A 24,134-nucleotide genomic window follows, 5' to 3' on the forward strand; every position below is an offset into this window, starting at 1 on the left:
CAGCAAACAAGATATGGGGATTATACTGGTGCACCATGGGATACCTACCTAGCAACGAGCCAACTAGAAGTCTTTGAGCTTTGTAATAGGCAGAGTTGGAGCCGAGGATCGGCTCTGAACCCATGTATAAGAATGAAGGGTGAGATGGACTACAAACGTGGAACGATGTCCTTCAAGGATGCATCTGCAGTCATCACATATGGGTTATCCTGCCTCAGGCAGCCCTTCGGTCGGCCGGATTCCAAAGTCTGGGTCTGGCCTCGGCTGATGTCGCACTTTACCCGACATCAGAGCGTCTGGGGTATAAAAGCATCAGCCGACGCCATCTTCCTCAGTCTTTCTTGCCGCGTGGTGCCCGAAGCAGAAGCAGTTCGCAAGTGCCGGTCGGCCAGCTCCTATGATTCAGCTACTGAAGACTTCGAAAAAGCTAAGTACCCCATTGGCGACTCTTTCTTGCCTCAGACGATGTCAGATAAAGTTAATAATTGTTTAACTTGTGGGAAACAAATACCTCATAAGGATTTCCACTCTTACTGCCTCCCCTACCTAGGCCCAGACCACGACGTCTCGGCCTGTTCAGCCTGTGCTTCCTTCAACCGACAAACTCTTTGGCGTTGGTCGGAGTTTGCAGAGGAGTTTTTGGGGCTAGTTTTGCTTATAAGATGCCGTCGGAGACTCCGACTTCACATTTAGTTAAAAACCGGAAGGACAAGGACCGACACGTGGACCGCGGTTTCGGCTGAAACCACGGTCAGGCCTACTGCAAGTGTCTCTGTCTCGGCTGAAACAGAGTCCTTGTTACTTTCTATTACCGAAACCACACAACCGACTACCTCGGCCCCGGAGGCCCCGGCCGAGTCTGTCATTGAATTACCTACTGAAACCGGTGTCCAGGAACTTTCCGACACCATTCCTTTAGATAAGTCTACTCCTGCACGTGGTGCAGCCAGACCCCCTGCTTCCATGTCCATTAAGGCTTTCTGTAGGGCTACAGCTGCTAAACTTACTAAGGCTTTGCCTCCCAAGGTTTTCTCTCAGAGGCCTTCAACTAGCTCTCAGATTCGTACCCTAGCAGAGGATCTGATCTCATTAATCAGAGGTTCCAAACCTCATCCAGACAGGGGCTCTCAACCTCCTTCAGACAAAAGGCCCAGGGTTGAGCCCTCTGATCTCCAGTCCTCGGATGAGTCCACGGATGGCTGTGCTCTGTCAGACCACCAGGAGGAGGCTTATTTGGCCTACGAGGATTCTGATGCTGAAGAATCTATTCCCGCGGCCTCCCCTCCTGAAGAGTTTTCCTTTGGAGAGACATTACACTCTGAGAGAACATTTTCAATGGCAGGGTCAGGAATTCTCAGATTCTAGAAAGAGATTAAGGACCTTTTTACATTTACCTCAGCATAGGCCCTTAGCTATACCTCCTGTTTTGAATGTCATTGATGATGTGTACTCTGATGCTAGTACTGCCCCTGACTCTCTCCCTCCGGCTCCTGCCAAACCTGATAGGTACTACAGGGTCCTGGACTCACATCTACACCTGTACAAGGCCCACACTGCTGATCCAGAAACTATTTCCCAGGGCCCAAAAGGGGTTCCAGCTGCCACTGCTAAAAATCCTCTACCCTCTGAAAGGGAGTCCAGAGCATTAGAGAGATGGGGTGAGAAAGTGTATACTTCTGCAACTCTTTCCATGAGGGCATTAAATTGTCAAATGTCCTTCAAGGATGCATCTGCAGTCCTTACAAATGGGTTGTCCTGTCATCAGGCAGCCCTTGATCGGCAGTTCCAAAGTCTGGGTCTGGCCTCGGCTGGTGTCGCACTTCACCCGATGTCATAGCTGCAGTTCTTCGGGTATAAAGGCATCAGCCGACACCATTTTCCTCAGTCTTTCTTGCCGCGTGGCGCCCGAAGCAGAAGCTGTTCGCAAGTGCCGGTCGGTCAGAACCAGAGATTACTACTACCGAATACTACTTCGAAGACTTCTAAAAAGCTAAGTACCCCGTTGGGGACTCTTTCTTGCCTCAGCCGATGTCAGAAAAAGTGAATAACTGTTTAACTTGTGGGAAACAAATACCTCATAAAGATTTCCACTCTTATTGCTTACCCTGTTTAGGCCCAGACCACGACGTAGTAGCTTGTCTAGCCTGTGCTTCTTTTAACCGGCGGACGCTTAGACGTCGGTCTGAATTTGCTGAGGAGTTTTTCGGCTCCGATTTCGCTTATATTATGCCGTCGGATCCAGGCAAGAAAGAGTCCCCAACAGGGTACTTAACTTTTTAGAAGTCTTCGAAGTAGTATTCGGTAGTAGTAATCTCTGGTTCTGACCGACCGGCACTTGCGAACAGCTTCTGCTTCGGGCGCCACGCGGCAAGAAAGACTGAGGAAATGGCGGCTGATGCCTTTATACCCAAGAACTGCAGCTATGACATCGGGTGAAGTGCGACACCAGCCGAGGCCAGACCCAGACTTTGGACTGCCGAAGGGCTGCCTGACGACAGGACAACCCATTTGTAAGGACTGCAGATGCATCCTTGAAGGACATTTGACAATTTAATGCCCTCATGGAAAGAGTTGCAGAAGTATACACTTTCTCACCCCATCTCTCTAATGCTCTGGACTCCCTTTCAGAGGGTAGAGGATTTTTAGCAGTGGCAGCTGGAACCCCTTTTGGGCCCTGGGAAATAGTTTCTGGATCAGCAGTGTGGGCCTTGTACAGGTGTAGATGTGAGTCCGGGACCCTGATACAGTACCAAGAGTATTTATTAGATGAATTGCATAATAAACTGTCCTCTTCTGAACCCCTTGATCGCAAATCCCTTCAGGATCTGGTGCATAACTCCCAGCAGGTTAGTAACCATTTCTTGCAGTGTGGCTATGATGCATTGGAAGCTTCATGTAGATCAGCTATGACAGGTGCAGTTATACGTAGGCATGCCTAGCTGAAGGAACAATCTCTGCCAGACCATGTTAAAGCTAAGCTTTTGGATGCTCCTATGGAAAAGCAAAAATTATTTGGTTCCACGGCTCAAGAGGTTTTAAAGAAATTTGAAGAAAAGGCAAAATCTGTGCAAACAGTTAAAGACTTTCTGCAAGTCCAACCACCAAGATTCAGCAGAAATTGGCCTACTAAGAATTGGTCCTTTCCGGACTCAGACAGATCTCAAAGAGGCAGGAATAGGCGTGCCAGAGGTAGAGGGCAAGCTAGAGGCTCCTACAGAGGCCGTCAGTGGCAGCCTCCCAACCAGAGAGGTAGTGCAGGAACTACAACTGCTACATCAGGACAGACTCAATGACTTTATTTTGACTCCGCCGACCAGTGCTCAATTAGAAGCACCTTTGGGCGGAAAACTTTCTTTATTCTCAAACAATTGGCACAGCATTACAAGGGACACATGGACACTGCAAATAATAGACAGGTTCCATTTCCACTCATTGCCAAAAAGAAAAGGCATGCCAGACCTGCCACCAAATCAGAGGGCAGAGGCTTTGAAGCAAATTACCAACTTAATGCAAATGAAAGCCATAGAAAAGGTACCTCTTTCAGAACAAGGCCAGGGATTTTACTCCAGATTATTCCTTGTTCCAAGAAAAGAAAATCAATGGAGGCCTATTCTCAACTTGTCCGCACTGAATACTTACCTCATTGTGCCAAAATTCAAAATGCTGACTCTACAGCAACTCCTTCCCATGCTGGGCAAGGGGTCTTGGCTGGTGACTCTAGACCTCAAGGAGGCATACCTGTATGTCCCTATTCGACAAAGCCGCAGAAGACGCCTCAGATTTCTTGCAGGGTCAGAGCATTATCAATTCTCAGCATTACCCTTTGGCTTATCTACTGCGCCCAGAGTATTCACGAAATGCCTGGCATCAGTAATTGCACACTGCAGACTTCAGGGGATTCAAATCTTCCCATATCTGGACGACTGCCTAATACAAGCGGACAGCAAGCAAACTTTGTTAAAGGACTTGGACTATGCCATCCACCTGTTACAGGCCTTGGGATACACAGTCAACATCCACACATCAAGACTGGTTCCATCCCAAAGAATAACTTTTCTGGGTGCGGATCTAGACACAACCACCCAAATGGCCTTTCTCACAGAAGAAAAACAAAAACAACTACCAGTTTACTTCCAGAATCTGACAAGACAAACTCAGCTGACTGCAAGGAAAATCCTGCAGGCCCTGGGTTACATGGCATCTTGCATTCTTCTGATTCCGCAAGCAAGACTGCATATGAGAAAGTTACAATGGTACCTAAGAAGTTTATGGACACAGCACAGTCACAGCTTAGAAACTCTGATCCCACTCATTCCTTGTCTTCAAAAGGAATTTCTGTGGTGGGCTCAAGCCTGCCAGTCGAACAGCGGGTTGCCCTTCAGCAAGCCAAGAGCCAACCAAACCATCACTACGGACGCTTCAGACCAAGGTTGGGGAGCACACATGGAGGGCAGATGTATCTAAGGGCTATGGTCACAAAGAGAACTGCGCATGCACATAAACCAAAAGGAAATGCTGGCAGTAATACACGCAATCGAGGCCTTCAAACCTTTCCTTCAGCAAGGCCACCTGCTCATAAGGACAGACAACACCACAGTTATGTGGTACATAAACAAGCAAGGAGGCACCCATTCCTACCTTCTTTGCAGACTGACAATGAATCTATGGGAACTGGCTTTGAACCTCAACATACAGCTACAGTCCCAGTTCGTGCCAGGGAAAGACAATACACTGGCAGACAGCTTAAGCAGAACTACCATGGATGCACACGAATGGATGCTGCACCCAGACATCTTCTTACTCCTCACACAATCATGGGGAAGGCCGGAAATAGATCTGTTCGCTTCCCCCCTCAATCATCAACTGAAGAAATTCTGCTCAAGGACATACCACCCACAAGCATGGAAAGTGGATGCTCTCTCTTTCAGCTGGAAGGCTCTAACAGTGCATGCTTTCCCACCTCTCCCATTAATAACCAAGGTGCTACTCAAGATCAGGACAGAGCAGCCCAGAGTAATTCTGATAGCTCCAAACTGGCCAAGACAGCACTGGTACCCACTGTTAAGGAGCATGTCACAGACAAAACCATGGCCTTTCCCCCTATGGCCACTCCTACTGACGCAGCACAATTTCAGGACCCTGCACTCCAGCCTGAAAACCTTGCAGCTAACTGCCTGGAGAATACCATGACCCCTCCTCAGGATAACCTATCCTAGAGAGTGAAGGATATTATTATGGAAGCTCGCCGGCCTTCCACAAGGAAGACATATTCAGCAAAATGGAAAAGATTTCACACCTGGAACACAGCAAAGGGCCTAGATGTGACAGTGATGAACATGGCACATATACTGGAATATTTCGCAGAACTGTTCCACAATGGCCTGTCTTACTCTTCCATTAAGATACATGCCTCAGCAATCTCAGCAGGATACAATGTTAATCCACCTGTCTTCTCTCATCCTCTCCTAAGACAATTTCTAAGAGGAATCAAAAACATTAATCCGCCAAGGAAACCACCTCTACCTACTTGGGACCTGAATTTCGTGTTGGAAAAACTAACACTTCCTCCCTTTGAACCAGCAGCATCGGCAGATCTACAGTTTTTGTCTTGGAAAACTGCCTTCCTTCTGGCCATAACCTCAGCAAGAAGAGTATCTGAGCTACAAGCTTTAATGGCAGTGCAGCCATTTCTTATCTTTCATCAAGACAGAGTTTCTTTGAGGACCAATCCTACATTCATGCCAAAGGTGGTATCCAGGGTATTTTTGAACCAAGCTATTCACTTGCCTACATTCTTCCCACAACCACAAAATAAAGGGGAGAGACTTCTGCACACCCTGGACATACACAGACAACTGCGCTACTACTTGGACAGAACTAAAAGTTACAGAAAGACTGACCAGTTGTTTGTAGCATATGCTGCTGGGGTACAAGGAAAAGCAATTTCCAAACAGACAATTTCAAAATGGATAAAAAAATTGCATTCGTTTTTGTTGCTCCTTTCTTGGAAAACCTGTGCCAGCTAACATTAGACCTCATTCCACGAGAGCCACAGCCACCACCATAGCATTCCTAAGAGGGGTGGCTACCAAGGACATTTTAGAAGCTGCTACATGGAGCTCCGTGCATACATTTGCCAAGCATTACAATTTACCTTTATACTCCAGATCCAGAGCAGGTTTTGCTACGGCAGTCCTATAGGGCATCTTAACTACACCATCCTTTACTTAGTACCTCCACCCCCAGATTGGCTATGGTATTCTACCCATATGTGATGACTGCAGATGCATCCTTGAAGGACATAGTACAGTTTTGTACCTACCATAAATGTAGATGTCCGATAGGTATGCATCTGCAGTCAGGTTTACCCTCCCTCCTTCCCCTCTGTGGTATTCCAGGGGTGCTTACCCCTCTATTAGCTAGCTGGGGGAATCTATTATGGTGTATTTGTTTGTATATACATGTATATATATATATATATATATTTTTGCAAATGTTTGGAATTTTATTGCATTTCTCCAAATTTAGCCTTCCTAGAAGGCACCTGGCATCTGGGGCAAGAAAAACTAAGGAAGATGGCGTCGGCTGATGCTTTTATACCCCAGACACTCTGACGTTGGGGAAAGTGCGACATCAGCCGAGGCCAGACCCAGACTTTGGAATCCGGCCGACCGAAGGGCTGCCTGAGGCAGGACAACCCATATGTGATGACTGCAGATGCATACCTATCGGACATCTACATTTATGGTAGGTACAAAACTGTACTTTATGGTGAGTACATAACTTCTTTTCCCCCCCCCCTTTATTTTATGACTTAAATAAATGTGATTATTTTGTGTAATTCTATATTTATTGGGGTAAATAAGCTTTACATATGTGATGGCTAATACCTTAGCTTATTGTTTAGAGAATACAATGACATATTTTGCATTTCTTTTGTCTTGTGCAGAATGGTTTTACAAATAACTGGTTGGCTATAAAAATAACTGTTTTGTACAGCGACCTTTTTTTACAGAATACAATGACATATTTTGCATTTCTTTTGTCTTGTGTAGAATAGTTTTACAAATAACTGGTTGGGTATAAAATGACTGTTTAGTACAGTGACCTTTTTAAACCTTGTGTGACTTTTTCACTTGTGAGAGTACAGTCAGTGCTATACAGATTGTGTTTATTTCACAGTCAGTTGCTGCATCTCATAATATAAATCTTATATTTCGTTATGGTCCTGTATTTACTTGTTAATATTTCATCAGCTAATAAATGATGTAGTTTTTAGAACTGTTTGTGATTTTTCATCTTGTTTTTTATTCCGTCAGCTCGTTTTTGATGCAGTCCTTTTGATAATGGGCAGGGCTTTTGTACCCTGGAGTGAAGGAGTTGAACAACTTGTGGCACAGTATTTGGAAATGGACCATCCTAAGTAAGTGAAGTCTGTGCAGTTAATTGTGAAAATGATTGCAATCTGGAGTTGTAAAGCATCCTAGTGTTTCTTTCTATTCTTATCTGATTGAGTTGTTATAACTTTGACATGTATGAGTTACTAAGTATTTGATTGGGTTACATCAGCAAACATTTGTTAAGTGTGGAAAAGTGTGTGTAATACAGGTATGCAGACGCAAGTTTGTGTGTGTGTCTGTCTCAAGATGTATACTTTTGAGATGCATTTATATACACACACACACACACACACACACACACACACACACACACACACACACACACACTTTACATGGTAACAGTTGGTGTAAGCTAAATTTGACCTCTGTTTTGTCTACATGCTTTGGTTAACGGAACAAATGGTTAACAGTTGTGGAAGATCAGACAGTCCCCAGGGTTGTGGAATATGCCCTTTCCCCGAGATGTAGACGTTTGATTGCTGTTATAGTCATATATTTATACATATATATATATATATATATATATATATATATATATATATATATCATCATCATCATCATCATCTTCTTTCGGCTGTTCCCGTTAGGGGTCACCACAGCAGATCACCCATTTCCATTTCTTCCTGTCCTCTACATCTTGCTCTGTCACACCAACCACCTGCATGTCCTCTCTCACCACATCCATAAACCTTATCTTAGTCCTTCCTCGTTTCCTGTTACCTGGTAGCTTCATCCTTAGCATCTTTGTCCTAATATACTCAGCATCCCTCCTCAGCACATGTCCAAACCAACGTAATCGTTCCTCTCTGGCTTTGTCTCCAAACCTTCCAACCTGGGCTGACCCTCTAATATACTTATTCCTAATCCTGTCCACCCTCGTCCCACCCAGTGCAAATCTTAACATCTTTAATTCTGCCACATCCAGCTCAAACTCCTGCCTTTTTGTCAGTGCCACTGTCTCCAACCCATATAACATAGCTGGTCTCACTACCCTCTTGTAGACCTTCCCTTTCACTCTTACAGGTACTCGTCTGTCACAAATCACTCCTGACACACTTCTCCACCCACTCCATCCTGCCTGTACTCTCTTCTTCACCTCTCTTCCACACTCACCATTACTCTGAACTTTTGACCCCCAAGTATTTAAACTCATCCACCTTCGCCACCTCTACTCCTTGCATCCTCACCATTCCTCTATCCTCCCTCTCATTCACACACATATATTCTGTGTTAGTCCTGCTGACCTTCATTCCTCTTCTCTCTAGAGCATATCTCCATCTCTCCAGGGGCTCCTCTACCTGTTCCCTACTCTCACTACAGATCACAATGTCATCTGCAAACCTCATAGTCCACGGGGACTCCTGTCTGATCTCGTCTGTCAACCTGTCCATCACCATTGCAAATAAGAAAGGGCTCAGAGCTGATCCTTAATGTAACCCCACCTCCACCTTAAACGCATTCGTCACTCCCACCGCAGACCTCACCGCTGTCACACTACCCTCGTACATATCCTGTACCACTCTTACATACTTCTCTGACACTCCTGACTTCCTCATACAATACCACAACTCCTCTCTAGGCACCCTGTCATATGCTTTCTCTAAGTCTACAAAAACACAATGCAAGTCCTCCTGACATTCTCTGTACTTCTCCATCAACACTCTGAACAAGGATAGTATTTGTAGTGCTCTTTCCCGTATATCTATATATATATATATATATATATATATATATATATATCTATATATATGACAGTCTACCGAAAGACTGTTTCATGGAAATTGAAACGGGAAGTCACTGTTTCGCAAAAGTACTTTTTATTGAAAAAAGTGCTTTCGCGAAACTTTCCTAAAAGTACAGAGAATTGGGGGGAAGTGGTATTGGGAGAGATCGGACTACAGTGGGGATAAGGGAATATTCCCTTTTCCCCCACTGTAGTGCGATCTCGGAGTGAGAATGTAAAAGTAGGGGGTGTGGGCGGTGCAGGGGGGGCAAAGCCCCCCTGCGTAAACAAGGTGTGTGTGTGTGTTTTTTTTTTTGTTTGTGTGTGTGTGTTTTACCTTCTATTTACCAAAACTGCTTTTTCAGTGAAAGCAGTTTCGGTAGCATATATTAGCCCAGCCACGTTGTGCGGTATTCACCGCCCCTTTAGTAGTTCCCTAGACCCTTGTACTAGCAGCTAGTACCCTTGGCCCCTATCTAGTAGTGCTGTTGGTGTGATCCCCGGTGTCAACTTTCTGTTAGTCATCCACTCATCAAGGTTTCTCTTGAAGAGTGATAGTGTGGGGCTCTGTCTTATGTAGATCGGGACCCTGTTCCATAGTAAAGGAAGTCTCTGCGAAGGGAATCTATCCCTCCAGCATGTTCTATTCATTTTTGTGTTGAGGTTTATATCCCTAGAGCGTGTAGCTCGAGTAGATTTGGTTTTGCTAAGATGGAGCATGTCCAACAATTATGGGATGGACATGGCTCTGTACGTTGGACAGAGATCGCCTCTGAGAAAGCGGTATGCAACAGAGAACAGTCTTAGCTTTTTCAATTGTGCTGCATAGGGCAACTGCTTGAAGCCAGTAATCATCTTGGTTAGGTACCTTTGTGGTCTCTCCTGCTGCGGGAGATGTCTAGCCAGGTACATTCCAATTGGTGCATTGTACTCAATAATGGGTCTGATGAGGGAAGAGTAGAGGGGCACACCATTAATCCTTCGATCTTGATGCGAACCCTTTCATGATCAGATGGGTCACACAGAAGGATTTTCTAACCACTTTGTCAACATGGTTGTCAAAGGAAAGCTGACTATCTACTTGGGTCCCTAGATCCCTTATTTCTTCTTCAGATTTCAGGGGATTACCTCCTATGTTGTAGTTTGCGGGTACTCTGTTTTTTCCAAAGGGGATTACTACGCATTTTTTTGCATTTAGCTTGAGACCATGGTTTTGACACCATGCATCAGTCTCATTTAGGTCCTTCTGGAGGATATCTATGTCGGCCGGAGACTCTATTATAGCACCCAGTTTGCAGTCGTCCGCAAACTTAGTCAGCCACAGCCCTTCCGTGCTTGTCTGTATGTCTGAGAAGTATATGCCAAACAGGAGGGGCCCCAGGACAGAGCCCTGATGCACACCACTCGTTACTGGTCCGGATTTGGACATAGATCCCACTACTCTTACTTTATGGGATCTGTCTCAGAGCCAGTTTGCGATCCATCTTGTGACATAAGGGTTTATGCCCAGACTGGTGAGCTTATCAATAATACCTGAATGGGGAATGGTGTCAAATGCTTTACCAAGGTCAAGGTAAGCCGTGTGTACCTCCTTTCCCTTATCTATAGCCTGAGTAACTTTCTCAAAGAAATCCACCAGGTTCAGGAGGCATGATCTGCCCTTGAAGCTGAACTGCGTGGGGTCCAGCGACTGGAGGTTCCCAATCTCTCCATTTATGAGTTCCATAATGATTCGCTCCATAGCCTTACAGATCAGACTGGTCAGGCTTATTGGTCGGTAGTTCGCAGGGTCAGTTGTAGCCCCACCCTTGTGTAGCGGGACCACCATTGCCGTGCGCCATTCTATGGGCACATATCCTGTGGAGAGGCTGAGACTGAACAGGGTATTAAGATGCTGAGTTAATTCCTTTTGGAGCTCGCGTATGACACAGCCTGGGACACCAACTGGTCCTATGGAGGCAGTGTTTTTAGCTTTAGATAGAGCCTTGTTAACCAACGTATCAATAATAATTGGACTTACACAATCCCCTAGAATGGTAATAGGCCCTGTAGGTGGTGGTGGGGGGGGTGGAGAAATTTGCACTGAACCTGTCAGCCAAGGGTCAGTGTATTTTGTTCCATTTTGTACTAGCTCAGAACAGACCTGAGCGTTACCATTTAGGTTTTTGATGTAGTCAATAGAAGGCCTTATGGTTATCCTTGGCAACTTTCTTTTCAAAATTAGCTTTAGTTGACTTTGAAGTGCCCTCAATTTCTTACTAATGCTGATCAGGGATGATTTTTCAACTTGAGATTTGGCCTTTTTTGTATGTCTTCTCCTTTTATTGTAAAGCTTGCTTATGGCCGGGGTCCACCAGACTGTTTTCTTCTTGCCTCAGGAAGGAGTCTTGGTTTTATTTATAAATATATACATATATATATATATATATATATATATATATATATTTTTTTTTTTTTTTTTTATCAAGAAGTTTACTATCACTTGATAGAACAGCAGTTGACTGAAGCACAAATGGTTGAAAAAATATGTCTGAAAACCCAGTTGTCTGAAACCCGATTTCACAGAATTGCAAATGTTAGAAAAGTGTACAAGTGTATGCAGTATATGATGGTGTTATTTATGAAGATATGATTTACTAGGGAAGTGACCCTAGAAGGTTATGTGGATTGGCATCCATCCCCCCCATCATGCTGCTCCCAGATTTATACATGTTTGTGTTTGTGTGCCAACAATGATTCTCTCTATATGGTGTTTTTTCTTTCCTCCTTGGTTATGTGCTCATGGAATTAGTATGCATAATTAATGTGGGCATGAAGTGAAGGAGGTCTTGCCCCCTGTTAAAACATTGTTTTATGCTGTATTTTATTATGTAGAATGTTTTCTATAATTTGTGATTCAGTGAAATGAGACTTCAGTCAACTGAGTTGTCAGTCAAATTTTTTTCAACCCTTTAACTACAGTTCTATCAAGTGATAGTAAACCACATCCAGATGTGTGAGCATCTGTGTCTATATGTATATTGATGTACTTCTACATGTGTATAAACTCGCCCAAGAGGAAACCTTTGAATATTAATCAGTGCTGCAGTATTGGCTCCATCCTACCACCTTCCTGATTACCTGTCCTTCTTTCTAATACTACACAATTGGATGACCCAGGCAATGTGGGTTTAGTTGTGCTGTCGTGGTTTGCTTTTGACTATTTTTTTCATGGAAAAATCATGTTTTCTTTGAGTTTGTTAGAGCTGCCCTTCAGCTGTAGGCTGATAGGTATAATTCCTTCTAGCACCATTTTTTCACTCAGAAAGCTAGTAGGTGGTGTGGGCTGCTGTGTCCTTTCTGTCATGTGCTTTGTTGTCATAGTGATTTCCTTTATGTAGGTAGGGGACTAGCTCCATTCTACAAATAGAGAAGCTCTGTAAATCTAGCCATTTCAGTTGTACTGCAGATAGATCCACCTGAAGATCTGTGTGGTGAGTTGGCATCACTGCAGCTGTCTTGATCATTATCCAGGATTAATTTTGGAACTTTGCTATCTTGGTCTTCTGCAGCTTTTAGAGAGGCAGCTACAATAAAGGATTATAGCTATGAATTGTTAACAAGCTGCTTTCTGTAGTGTTTGATACTCTTAGCCTCCATTTCCCTACAGTATGGTTCTGATTAGATCACTTAACCGGGCAGTATTCTTCAGCATTTTGGTCTAGGTTCCTCAGTGGCTTCTTGGACCACAAGCCTTGTAACTTCCCCTGAACTGATGACCAATCATTTATCTAAATTTTTGCTGTAGTTCCAAACATTTTCATCCATGAAACATATTGCCTTGTTCTGATCAAATAAGCTGCCTCCACAGTCCCAGCTGTCTGCATCAGAACATCGATAGTGTGTGTCTGTAAATGTGTGTGTGTGTGTGTATACGCACACACACACTCACACTCACACTCTCACACACACAGGCATATACACTATTTCTGAAACTAAGACTTTGAGCACTTATCATTCATCTTTCCAGTTTGAGAAGTCAGGGATAGGGAATATCAGTCAGTCTAGAATCTTGGCTACATCAAAATGCAGTAATTATATTCCATGCTCTGGATTATACTCCTTCAGTTTCTGATGCATGTTTGGTCAGAGTTTTGGATAGTGTCACTAGGGATGATCATCTGATTGATACATTTGTGACTGGCAGACATATTGCAAGCTGCTCTGCTTTGCTTGGTTCATTTGAACTTCAGTAAGTGCTGCACTTTGGACTATTCCCTAGTGTCTTTATTAAATTGTTCTTTTTTACTGGCAGAGGTTTTGCTGCTGGAGGGTCTTATTATCATTTCATATCTGTATAAATGGTTACTTGTCACCTCTTTGTGAAACTTCGCATCACTGACTAAGGGTTTGCCATGGTTAAGTTATTTGGGTACATGTTGTTTGAGACATGTTTAAAGTAGAAATGGTTTATTTGTGACTGTATTATTCTTATGGAGCCATTCAGAAGTCTGGCCTCCTTTGTAAGATTATAGAGATGACTGGATGTTTACAGTCTGTTGTGCTTTCTCCTTACTGCATGCACACTTTTACTGTTACTGGCACACATCCACATGAAGCTGCTCCAGTGTTTAGTGTATGGGCAGTGGTTACAGACTCATGATTTCCTCATGGAAAACCTAGTGGTATTACTCACAGCTTCTGACATTAATGAACATGTTTTCTGCACCTGGAGGAAGGTTACCTCCTTATCACCCAGTCCTTTTGCAGATTCTCATAAGTGACTTTGGCAGTTTTGGAGCTTATTCCCTGAGCTGCCCTGGTCCAGTTTGGGAGCTTATTCCCTGGTCTGCCCTGCTCCAGTTTGGGAGCTTATTCCCTGGTCTGCCCTGCTCCAGTTTGGGAGCTTATCCCCTGTGTGATGCCTCTCCTCTGGCCCAGTAATCAAGGAGCCTCAGTCCTCACCACTGACACTGGTGAGGGACATTCACTTGGAACAAAGATGGATACGCACAGTATTTCCAGGTGTAGTTTTTTGCACCAAGCATACTTTCCCTTAAGAGCACACAGGGAACACGCTCAGTCTTGGGGATGGGTTACATTCTCTCTCTCCAGGCCCCACATAAGACTCCCCACTAACACAGCTGTAGAGTTGAGTCCTCAGCCTAGTGTTCTATACCAAGTCCTACACCACCCTCTCTGTGAAACCAGTGCTCTGTGTCCCTGCTCCAAGTAGCTGACCTGCACTTTGAGATTTGATTTTCGCACACACGGAAAAGGCTGGTACAGATTTACCAGCTGTGCTCCTTCTGTCTAGACTGTAAGGTAGTTACTGCCACCAAAACACTCCAAAGCCAGCTACACTAAGGCTCTTACAAGGGTACCCAATTTTACTGAGTAAAATGAATACTAATACAAATGGTAGTGTTTGACCAATGCAGCAAGGCTTTTAGAAGCAGTCATAGTCTCACCAAATAAATATAAGCACTCTTAAAGGTTAAAATATTCTCTAGAAGCCCAGCCACAATGAAAGGTTTAAATATATTTAATAATAATAATAATAATAATAATAATAATAATAATAAAAACATGAAAATACTAATAATCTGTTTACAATAAACACCAGAGTTTCAATCAAATAACACAGATGGATAGATTCACACAGTTACAGAAAAATAGTACTTTACTAATCTCACTATATTTTCCTGACTGATCTATTTCCTGGTTGCTTACTAAAGCAAGGCAAGATATACTGGATGAGTGATCATTTGTCAGGTTTCAAAAACAGGCTGCCCTGAGACTTCTGTCTCATCTAGTATTAAAACATTATTTCAATGCTGGATTACAGAATGACATAACATATATCTGGTCATCTGACTTTTGGTTCCCACACTACCCACTTTACTAGAAACTGAACAAGAATCTAACACATATGATTACCATGCACACACACGTTTACTAAGATGTGTTATAGCATCTGGAAGCTATAAAACTATTTCAAAAACGTCCACCCTTCCTGGGTATTAATTAGTTCACTCCTAAAGACAATACCGTAGGATTCCTAGGCTTGGTTTTCGCAGAAATTTTGTTGCTGGCTGCAGTCAGACCAGTAAGATAAAATCTTTATGGCCTAAAGCAGGTAATTTAATTTCTATTTTTCAGTGTTAGGTGGACTGAGATAAACCTTGTCTCTTCCAGTATTCTCTGTTACAATATATTGATTTCAACAGCTGCAATACAGTCTGACTTACAGGTGTATTTCTTTTCTGCCCAGCAGGACCCACTGTTGGTACATTTTATAACACAAGCAGCTTTACAAATACCTTTTCAACACAAGCACCCACGCAAATCAGTTTGATATACAAATGACATATAATTCTTTACAAAACTTCGGCTAGCTATGCAGGCATAAGTTACACGTCCATTGCTTTAATTCTCCTGGCATAGCTGGCAGTACCTTATTTCATCACCCCCTGGTCTGTGGGAATGAAGCCGCTGTGATCGGTCGCTACATATTAATCTATTAGACTTGAGAGCAGATCTGACCTCATGGAGCTTGTTTTGCAAGTCTGTGGTCACCTTTCCCCCTCATTTCTGTTTCATTGTTCCTTTTTCCCCTTAGAAACTCCTGTTTTGGTGCACCCAAGTCCACAAATTCTTTCTTGCTGTTCATACTATACAGCTGTCTGATGTGAATGTTTTTGGTGACTAATTTTTGCAATCAATACCTAAAGTTAAATACAGTGCTTTGTGGCTGGTAAATATAAACCTGCATTACTATTTACTGCCTGGTTGAAGAGTAAAATTTAAAGCACTGCGTTAAGCACTAGTGATTTAAGACTGGTACCATTAGATGAAAAACTGAAAACTTGTTGGTGAGCCTTGCTACCACAAGGATGTCTGAGTCTGAAAGTATTCTAAATGGAGCTCTATGGAAGGGTTATATGTCCATCATCAAGTTGCTTCCAAGGTACTCCTAACAAACCCCCAACAAATCAAGAAAAACTTTCCCCATTACACATGCAAGTAAAGTAGGGAGTTGTAATTAATTTATAAATTTACTTGTGATCATTAATCATCCGGAGTAGTTCAAAACAGTAGCAGAGGACAGCTAGGGTTCGGGAATAAATGTTTTCCAATTGCCTATTTTGGTAACCATTTGAAATGTCTGGATCCACTTCATCAAGTCTTGTAGTCTGGAGACTGAATGACCGAAAAAAATGGACTTTTAAGTTTAATATGGCCATATCTTTGAATATTCCATTTTGTCTGAAGTATGGTGTTTTCAGAGTTGATATAAGTTTGGATAGTGTGTGTGTGTGGGGGGGGGGTTGCCCCCTGCGAAAACAAGTTTAAAGAAGAAGAACAGTGCTGATATTTTCATAGGAATAAGCATATAGTTTTTTTATTCTGCATGGGTACTGTTTGGCCATGTACGAAGACGGCTGCATGTAGACACCACTGGTTTTAGTATATTTATTTTATTGCTTACACTTTATGCTTGTCTTCTGTGTGTTGAGACTCGAGCAGCTGGAGTGATACAGCTAGTGTTCTCAAGACTGTATTGAGCAGAGTGTTGTGCTTAGTGTATGGGCAGTGGTCATAGACTCATGATGTCCTCGTGGAAATCACTTATGGAGTCTTTGAGTCTGGAATATTAGAGTACTGGAAAATGGAGAGTGCTGCCATATGTGAGATTTTGAGTGCTTATCGAATCCGTTCATAGGTGTTTACTAGGCTAATGACCACAGTGGCCATTTTAAGCCTAGCCATGCATCCCAACTCTCTGACTAGTTCTGGTACTCTTGTTAAGTGTAAGCAGGGGCTTGAGAGTTGAAACATATACAAGAAGGGGCCTGGCAGATGAACCATTTACAGGCTGTCTGTGTCCATTAGAGACAGAAGTGCCAAACTAGGGATGAATTTCCTGTTCCCCATCCAGTTGTCCAAGTTACACTTGAATTGGGTTAGGGGTCGAACTCTGCTTCATTTGTACATGGAGCCTGTTTCAGAGGAAGGGTAGTCCCTGGAATATATACCTGTCTCTCCGGTAGTTCCTATTTATATCACAAGCAAGGTATAAGTGTTTAGCAAAGGTAATTCTGGTACTATTTGTTTTGCAGATATGCAGTAGGTCTTTCAGACTGGGGTCTGACAATACCTTGTATGCCAGCCATAGATCTCCCCTCAACAGGTTGTAGGAGACAGAATACAGAGATATGGCCTTGAGGTGGTTTGCATAGGACATGTTACTTGCACCCTGTATTCTTTTAGTGAGGAACATCTGTGGACTTTCCAGTTGTTGGATATGCCTGGTAATGTACACACCAATTGGGGCATTGTACTCAATGACAGGTCTGATGAATGCTGAATACAGTGGAACAGTGACTTCCTTGGACCCTAAATGTCATACCTTTGTTTTAAGTTGCACAATGTAGAATGATTTTCTCACTTCTGTAAATATGTGATGGTCAAGTAGATTACTGTCTGTGTGTGTCCCCAAGTCCCTGACTACTGTGTCACCTCTTAGGGGTGTGTTGCCAGTATGATAGTTACCAGGGGTGGATGACTTCCTGAAAGATACTGTTATGCATTTCTTGGCTTTTAGCTGTAGTCCATGGCTTTGGTACCAGTTGTTTGTGTCTGCCATTCCCGGAGAACATTTATGTCAGTGGGTGATTCAGTGACAGCTGCTAATTTGCAATCCTCTGCAAATCTAGTCAGCCAGAGGTCACTGACGTTGGCTTTCACTTAAGAGAAGAAAATGCTAAAAAGGAGTGGTCCTTGGACTGATCCCTGAGGGACTTCCCTTATGAATGCCTCTTTATAGAGGTGGACTACCCAATTCTAACTTCCTGGGTCCTGTCTGTGAGCCAGCTGGCTATCTGCCAGCTGACATAAAGGTTTGTGCCTAACCTCTTAAGTCTGTCAACAAAGCCGGAGTAAAGTATTGTGTCAAATGCCTTGGTCAGGTTAAGATAAGCATTGTAAACCATTTTGCACTCATCCATTGCTTTGGTGACCTTCTCAAAGAAATCCGCCAAGTTGAGTAGGCATGATCTACCCTTGACAAAACCAAGCTGGGTTGGGTCCAGTGTCTGGTGGTTTACTGTATTTCTCTTGATCATCTCCATAATAATTCCTTCCATTGCTTTACATATAAGACCAGTGAGACTTTGGGTCTGTAGTTTCCAGGGTCTGTAGATGGCCCACCTTTGTGCAGAGGGATGACATTTGCCTTTCTTCATTCATGAGGCATGAAACCTGTTTAGAGGCTACAGTTAAATAGTAATTCCAGAGGCCCTGATAGGTCCTGTTTCATGCTATTTAGAAGGCATCCTGGGATATTGTCTGGGCCCAGTGATGCAGTGTTCTTGGCCTTGGATAGAGCATTAAGGACCTATTTCCTAGTGATAGCAAGAGGAGTTACATTTGATGTTATTTCCTGATTGAAGGTTGGTGGGGAGAGGTGTAAAGTTTGAGCTGAATTTTTCGGCCTGTAGGTTTGCTATTATCTTTCTTTTGGCTCAGTATAGGTGGCTCCATTTACTATGAGCTCTGCACACAATTGTGTATTGCCTTTGAGGTTGCAGACATAGTCAAAGACTGTCTTGTGTTGTCTTTGACCTGGGATGCTAACTTTACCTTATATATGGCTTTGGTAGACTTTACCATCCGAGTTGTTGGTTTAGTTTGAGTTTGCTTTTACCCTGCTGGGTGCTGCACCTTCTGATTTTGGCCATGATGTTCTTCTTTCTGTTATCCATCCTATTGATGATGTGATTCCACCGGGGGGTGGGGGGCTTGTTTTTTGAGTTAGTTATGTACTTCCTGGTGGGTAAAACTGCCTCTACGCAGTTATTAACGTGCTTGTATAGGGTTTTTGTGAACCGTTCTGCTCAGGCAGTAGTGTTCTAAGGGGTTGTGGGGGGTTAAAAGAGTATTCAATGTGCTGGTGCCGTTTATATTGTTAACTGACTGGGATGACATTTGACACTTGGAACATATGTTAGTGTGTTGGAAAGTCTCATTTTTGCTTCCATTGTTTGACAAACTCCCTAGTTTGCTTTCTTATGTCTTTGTTAGAGTTTTGATTGAGCATGGTCCTTGTTTTAAAGATACTGGAGTTTGTGTTGCCATTGAAGATTGGAGTGTGGTGTTCATGTTTTATGATTTGTCACAGCTACCCTGTTACCAGCAGTTTGCATTTTGAATGCAGTTCAGTGGTACATGTAATGACTTTAAAGGTACTGATGTGAAATTGCTTTATCTCGCCTTCATTCTTACTGATGGGTTCGGAGCCGATCATCGGCTCTGATTCTGCCAAATAGCAAAGCTCGAGGCCAAAGTCTTATACCACAATGCACCACTACATTCCCCAGATCTAGTTTGCCACTGCAGCTGATCGGATGTTCTCTGCAGCTCTTGGCCATTGGAGAGATAAGTTGTGTAATTTTTCAGAGAAAGTTTTCAGAAAAGTGTAATTGCTTCGTTAGATAGATTACTATATTGTGTTGTTTTCTGTTAATCAATTTTTTGGATTTTTCATAGTTAGCAGATAGCTTATTTTCTTTCTCTGTTGTTGGGCTTAGCCTTGTTGATGTCCTTCAAGAATGCAACTGCAGTCCTTACATATGGGTTGTCCTGCCTCAGGCAGCCCTCGGTCGGCCGGATTCCAAAGTCTGGGTCTGGTGTCGGCTGATGTCGCCTCCTCCCCGACGTCAGAGCGGCTGGGGTATAAAAGCATCAGCCGACGCCATCTTCCTCAGTCTTTCTTGCCGCACAGTGCCCGAAGCAGAAGCAGTTCGCAAGTGCCGGTCGGTCAGCTCTTGTGTTTTCAGTTACCGAAGTCATCAAAAAGCTAAGTAACCCTGTTGGAGAACATTTTTCTTGCCTCAGCCGATGTCAGAAAAAATTGAAAAGGTTAACAATTGTTTGTCTTGTGGTAAACAAATACCTCATAAGGACTTCCACTCTTACTGCCTTCCCTGCCTGGGCCCAGACCACGACGTCTTGGCCTGTGCTGCCTGTGCTTGCTTTAATAAGCGCACACTCAGGCGCCGGGCAGAATTTAAGAAGTCTTTTTTGGCGAGAATTACGCTTATATCATGCCGTCGGAACAACCGACAGCACATATTTCCAAAAAACGTAAGGACCGGGACCGACATCCTCGGCCCATGTCGTCCACCGATACCACTCCCAAGCCTACCGCGAGTGCATCAGTCTCTTTGGAGGTGGTAATTCAACCGCTCTAGGATGACACCGCTTTACCGTATACTTCGGTCCCGGAGGTTACCCCGGTGCCGGTTGTGGATTTTCCTCCCGAAACCGAAGCTCTAGAATTACCCGATACCATTCCAGTGGATAAAGTTACTCCTGCATGTGGGGCAGCTAGGCCTCCGGTCTCCATGTCCATCAAGGCCTACACACGTGCAAAGGCTGCCAGCCAGGCTAAGGCCCATCCTCCTAAAACTATTCCCCAGAGCCATTCTTCTGATAAACAGATCATGACCCTAGCTGCTGATCTAATCTCTCTAATCAGAGGTTCTCAGTCGCACCCAGACAGGGGTTCTCAGCCTCCTGCAGATAAAAGACCTAGGCCAGAACAGCCAGATACCCTCTCTTCAGATGAAGCCTCTAGGGATTCTGAGCACTCAGATACCCAGGAAGAATTCTTCCAGGCCTACGAGGACTCTGATGCTGAGGAATCAATTCCTTCTGCCTCTCCTCCAGAGGATATTTCTATCGGAGAAGTTCTCCACTCAATGAGAGAACATTTTCAGTGGCAGGGCCAGGAATTTTCTGATTCCAGGAAAAGGCTACGTACCTTCCTCAAGTTACCCCAGCACAGACCATTAGCTATTCCTCCAGTGTTGGATGTCTTGGATGATGTATACTCAGACTCCAGTGCTTCCCCTGATTCTCTCCCTCCTGCTCCTGTCAAGCCAGACAGATATTACAGGGTTCCTGAAACTCACAAACATCTCTTTAAGGCCCACTCTGTGGATCTAGAAACTATTTCTCAGGGGCCCAAAGGAGTGGCTACTTCCTCGGCCAAAAACCCTTTGCCCGCAGACAGGGAATCAAGGTCCCTGGAGAGATGGGGCAAAAAAGTTTATACCTCTTCCACCCTTGCCATGAGGTCACTTAACTGTCTTTTTCATATGTTTCAGTACCAAGATTACTTAATGGATGATTTGCAGAAAAAGCTAGCCTCTCCTGAGCCTATAGATAGAAAGGCATTGCAGGATTTGGTTCATAACACTCAGCAGGTTAGCAATCATTTTCTTCAGTGTGGTTATGATGCATTGGAAGCTTCATGTAGGTCAGCTATGACGGGGGCCGTTATACGTAGACATGCTTGGCTGAAAGAACAGCCACTGCCAGACCATGTTAAAGTAAAGCTCCTAGATGCACCTCTGGAAAAACAGAAGCTTTTTGGTGCTACTGCACAGGATGTGTTGAAGTCTATTGAGGAAAAGGCTAAATCAGTACAGACAGTCAAGGATTTCCTCCAGGTTCAGCCACCTAGATTCAGCAGGAATTGGCCTTCCAAAAATTGGTCCTTTCCGGACACTGACAAGTTTCAAAGGGGAAAAAGCAGGCGTGCTCGAGGTAGAGGGGAATACCTAGGCTCTTACAGGGGCCGCCAATGGCAACCTCCAAATCAAAGAAGTGGCGTAGGGAGTTCAGCTGCACCACAGGGACAATCACAATGACTTGACTTTCACCCCGCCGACCAAGGCTCAAAGAGAAGCACCTCTAGGCGGAAAATTATCCTTATTCTCAAAGAACTGGCAATTTTAACCAAGGACAAATGGATTCTGGACATAGTAGACCAAGGTTACAGGTTCCACTTCCATACCTTACCAACGAGACAAGGCATGCCAAACCTGCCACAAAATCTAAGGGCAGAGGCACTCATACAGGTTTCAAAGTTGTTACAAATAAAAGCAATAGAAAAGGCTCCTCCTCAGGAACAAGGCCAGGGATTCTATTCAAGACTGTTCCTTGTTCCAAGAAAAGAAAAGCAATGGAGACCTATACTGGATTTGTCCACTCTAAACACTTTTCTCATTGTGCCAAAATTCAAAATGCTGACTTTACAGCAACTCCTTCCCATGCTGGGCAAGGGGTCTTGGCTGATTACTCTGGACCTCAAGGAGGCATACCTGCATGTCCCAATCAGACACAGTTGCAGAAGATACCTCAGATTTCTTGCAGGGTCAGAGCATTATCAATTCTCAACATTGCCCTTTGGCTTATCTACTGCGCCCAGAGTATTCACGAAATGCCTGGCATCAGTAATTGCACACTGCAGACTCCAGGGGATACAAATATACCCTTACCTGGACGACTGCCTTATACAAGCGGACAGCAAGCAAGCCTTGACAAAAAACTTGAATTATGTCATTCACTTACTACAGGCTTTGGGATACACAGTCAACTTACAAAAATCAAGACTACTGCCATCCCAGCAAATAATTTTTCTAGGAGCCAAACTAGACACAGAATCACAAATGGCTTACCTCACAGAAGAGAAGCAAGAACAATTACCACATTACTTCAAAAGCCTAGCAAAGCTCACCCAGATGACTGCAAGGAAAATCCTGCAGGCCCTGGGTTTCATGGCATCTTGCATTCTACTGGTTCCACTGGCAAGACTTCACATGAGAAAATTACAATGGTACCTAAAACGTTTATGGTCTCAACACAGCCACAACTTAGAAGCAATTATTCCACTCATCCCATGTCTATAAAGGGAATTTCTGTGGTGGGCTCAAGCAAGCCAGTTAAACAGAGGTATGCCTTTCAACAAACCTCAAACAAGCCAAACCATTACAACAGATGCCTCAGACCATGGATGGGGGGGCGCACATGGAGGGCAGATGCATTCAAGGGCAATGGTCCCCCCAGGAAGTGCATCTTCACATCAATCAAAAAGAGATGTTAGCAGTAATTCATGCAATCGAGGCCTTCGGAAAATATCTTCCACAAGGTCATCTGCTAATAAAGACAGACAACACCACTGTTATGTGGTACATAAACAGGGAGGTACTCATTCTTACCCCCTTTGCAGACTAACAATGACTCTTTGGGAAAAGTCCATGAAACTGAACATACAGCTGCAATCCCAGTTTGTTCCGGGCAGGGACAATGTTCTGGCGGACAGTCTAAGCAGAAACATCCTGGACCCGCACGAATGGATGTTGCATCCAGACATTTTTGCACAAATAACTCTTGCATGGGGGAAGACCGGACATAGATCTCTTTGCTTACCACCTCAATCATCATCTGAAAAAGTTCTGCTCGAGGACACACCATCCACTAGCCTGGAGAATGGATGCTCTCTCATTCAGCTGGAATTCTCTAACAATCTTTGCATTCCCACCTCTACCATTAATGACCAAGGTGTTACTGAAGATCAAAGCAGAGCAACCCAAAGGCATCTTAATAGCTCCAGACTGGCCAAGACAGCACTGGTACCCATTACTAAGGACCATAACTCGCACCAAGCCGTGGCCCCTGCCTCAATGGCTTCTACTCTTGACTCAGCACAATTACAGGACGATTCACCCCAAACTGCAAACTCTGCAGCTGACAGCCTGGAGGGTTCCATGATTTCTCCCCATAGCTCTCTCTCTAAGGAAGTTCAACAGATATTACTGGAAGCACGCAGACCTTCCACCAGAAAGACTTATTCAGCCAAATGGAAGAGATTCAACATCTGGAACACCAACAAGGGACAGGATGCATCAGTAATGAGCATCCCACAGATACTGGAATACTTGGCAGAAATGCTGCATAATGGACTTTCCTATTCTTCCATAAAAATTCACGCTTCAGCAATTTCAGCAAAATACAACATTGATCCACCCGTGTTTTCACATCCTTTGCTAAGACAATTTCTAAGAGGGATAAAGAATATCAAACCTCCCAGAAAACCACCAGTGCCTGCATGGGACCTCAACTTCGTGTTAGAGAAATTAACTCTTCCTCCTTTTGAACCAGCAGCATCTTCAGAATTGCAA

At 43.9% G+C, this 24,134-nt stretch overlaps 1 protein-coding gene across 1 annotated transcript in view; it reads left to right on the forward strand.

The window, feature by feature from the left end:
* The window catches only part of KNTC1 (kinetochore associated 1), a 3,090,908-nt gene that overhangs the window by 1,101,205 nt on the left and 1,965,569 nt on the right, over nucleotides 1-24,134 (forward strand). The window contains exon 28 of the mRNA XM_044068909.1: nucleotides 7,320-7,423. Coding sequence (XP_043924844.1) covers nucleotides 7,320-7,423 — 104 coding nt within the window. The remainder of the gene's footprint in view (nucleotides 1-7,319; nucleotides 7,424-24,134) is intronic.

The sequence above is a fragment of the Protopterus annectens genome, chromosome 4.part0 (assembly GCF_019279795.1).
Source record: "Protopterus annectens isolate FY-2018-M chromosome 4.part0, PAN1.0, whole genome shotgun sequence".
Lineage (NCBI taxonomy): Eukaryota > Metazoa > Chordata > Ceratodontiformes > Protopteridae > Protopterus > Protopterus annectens.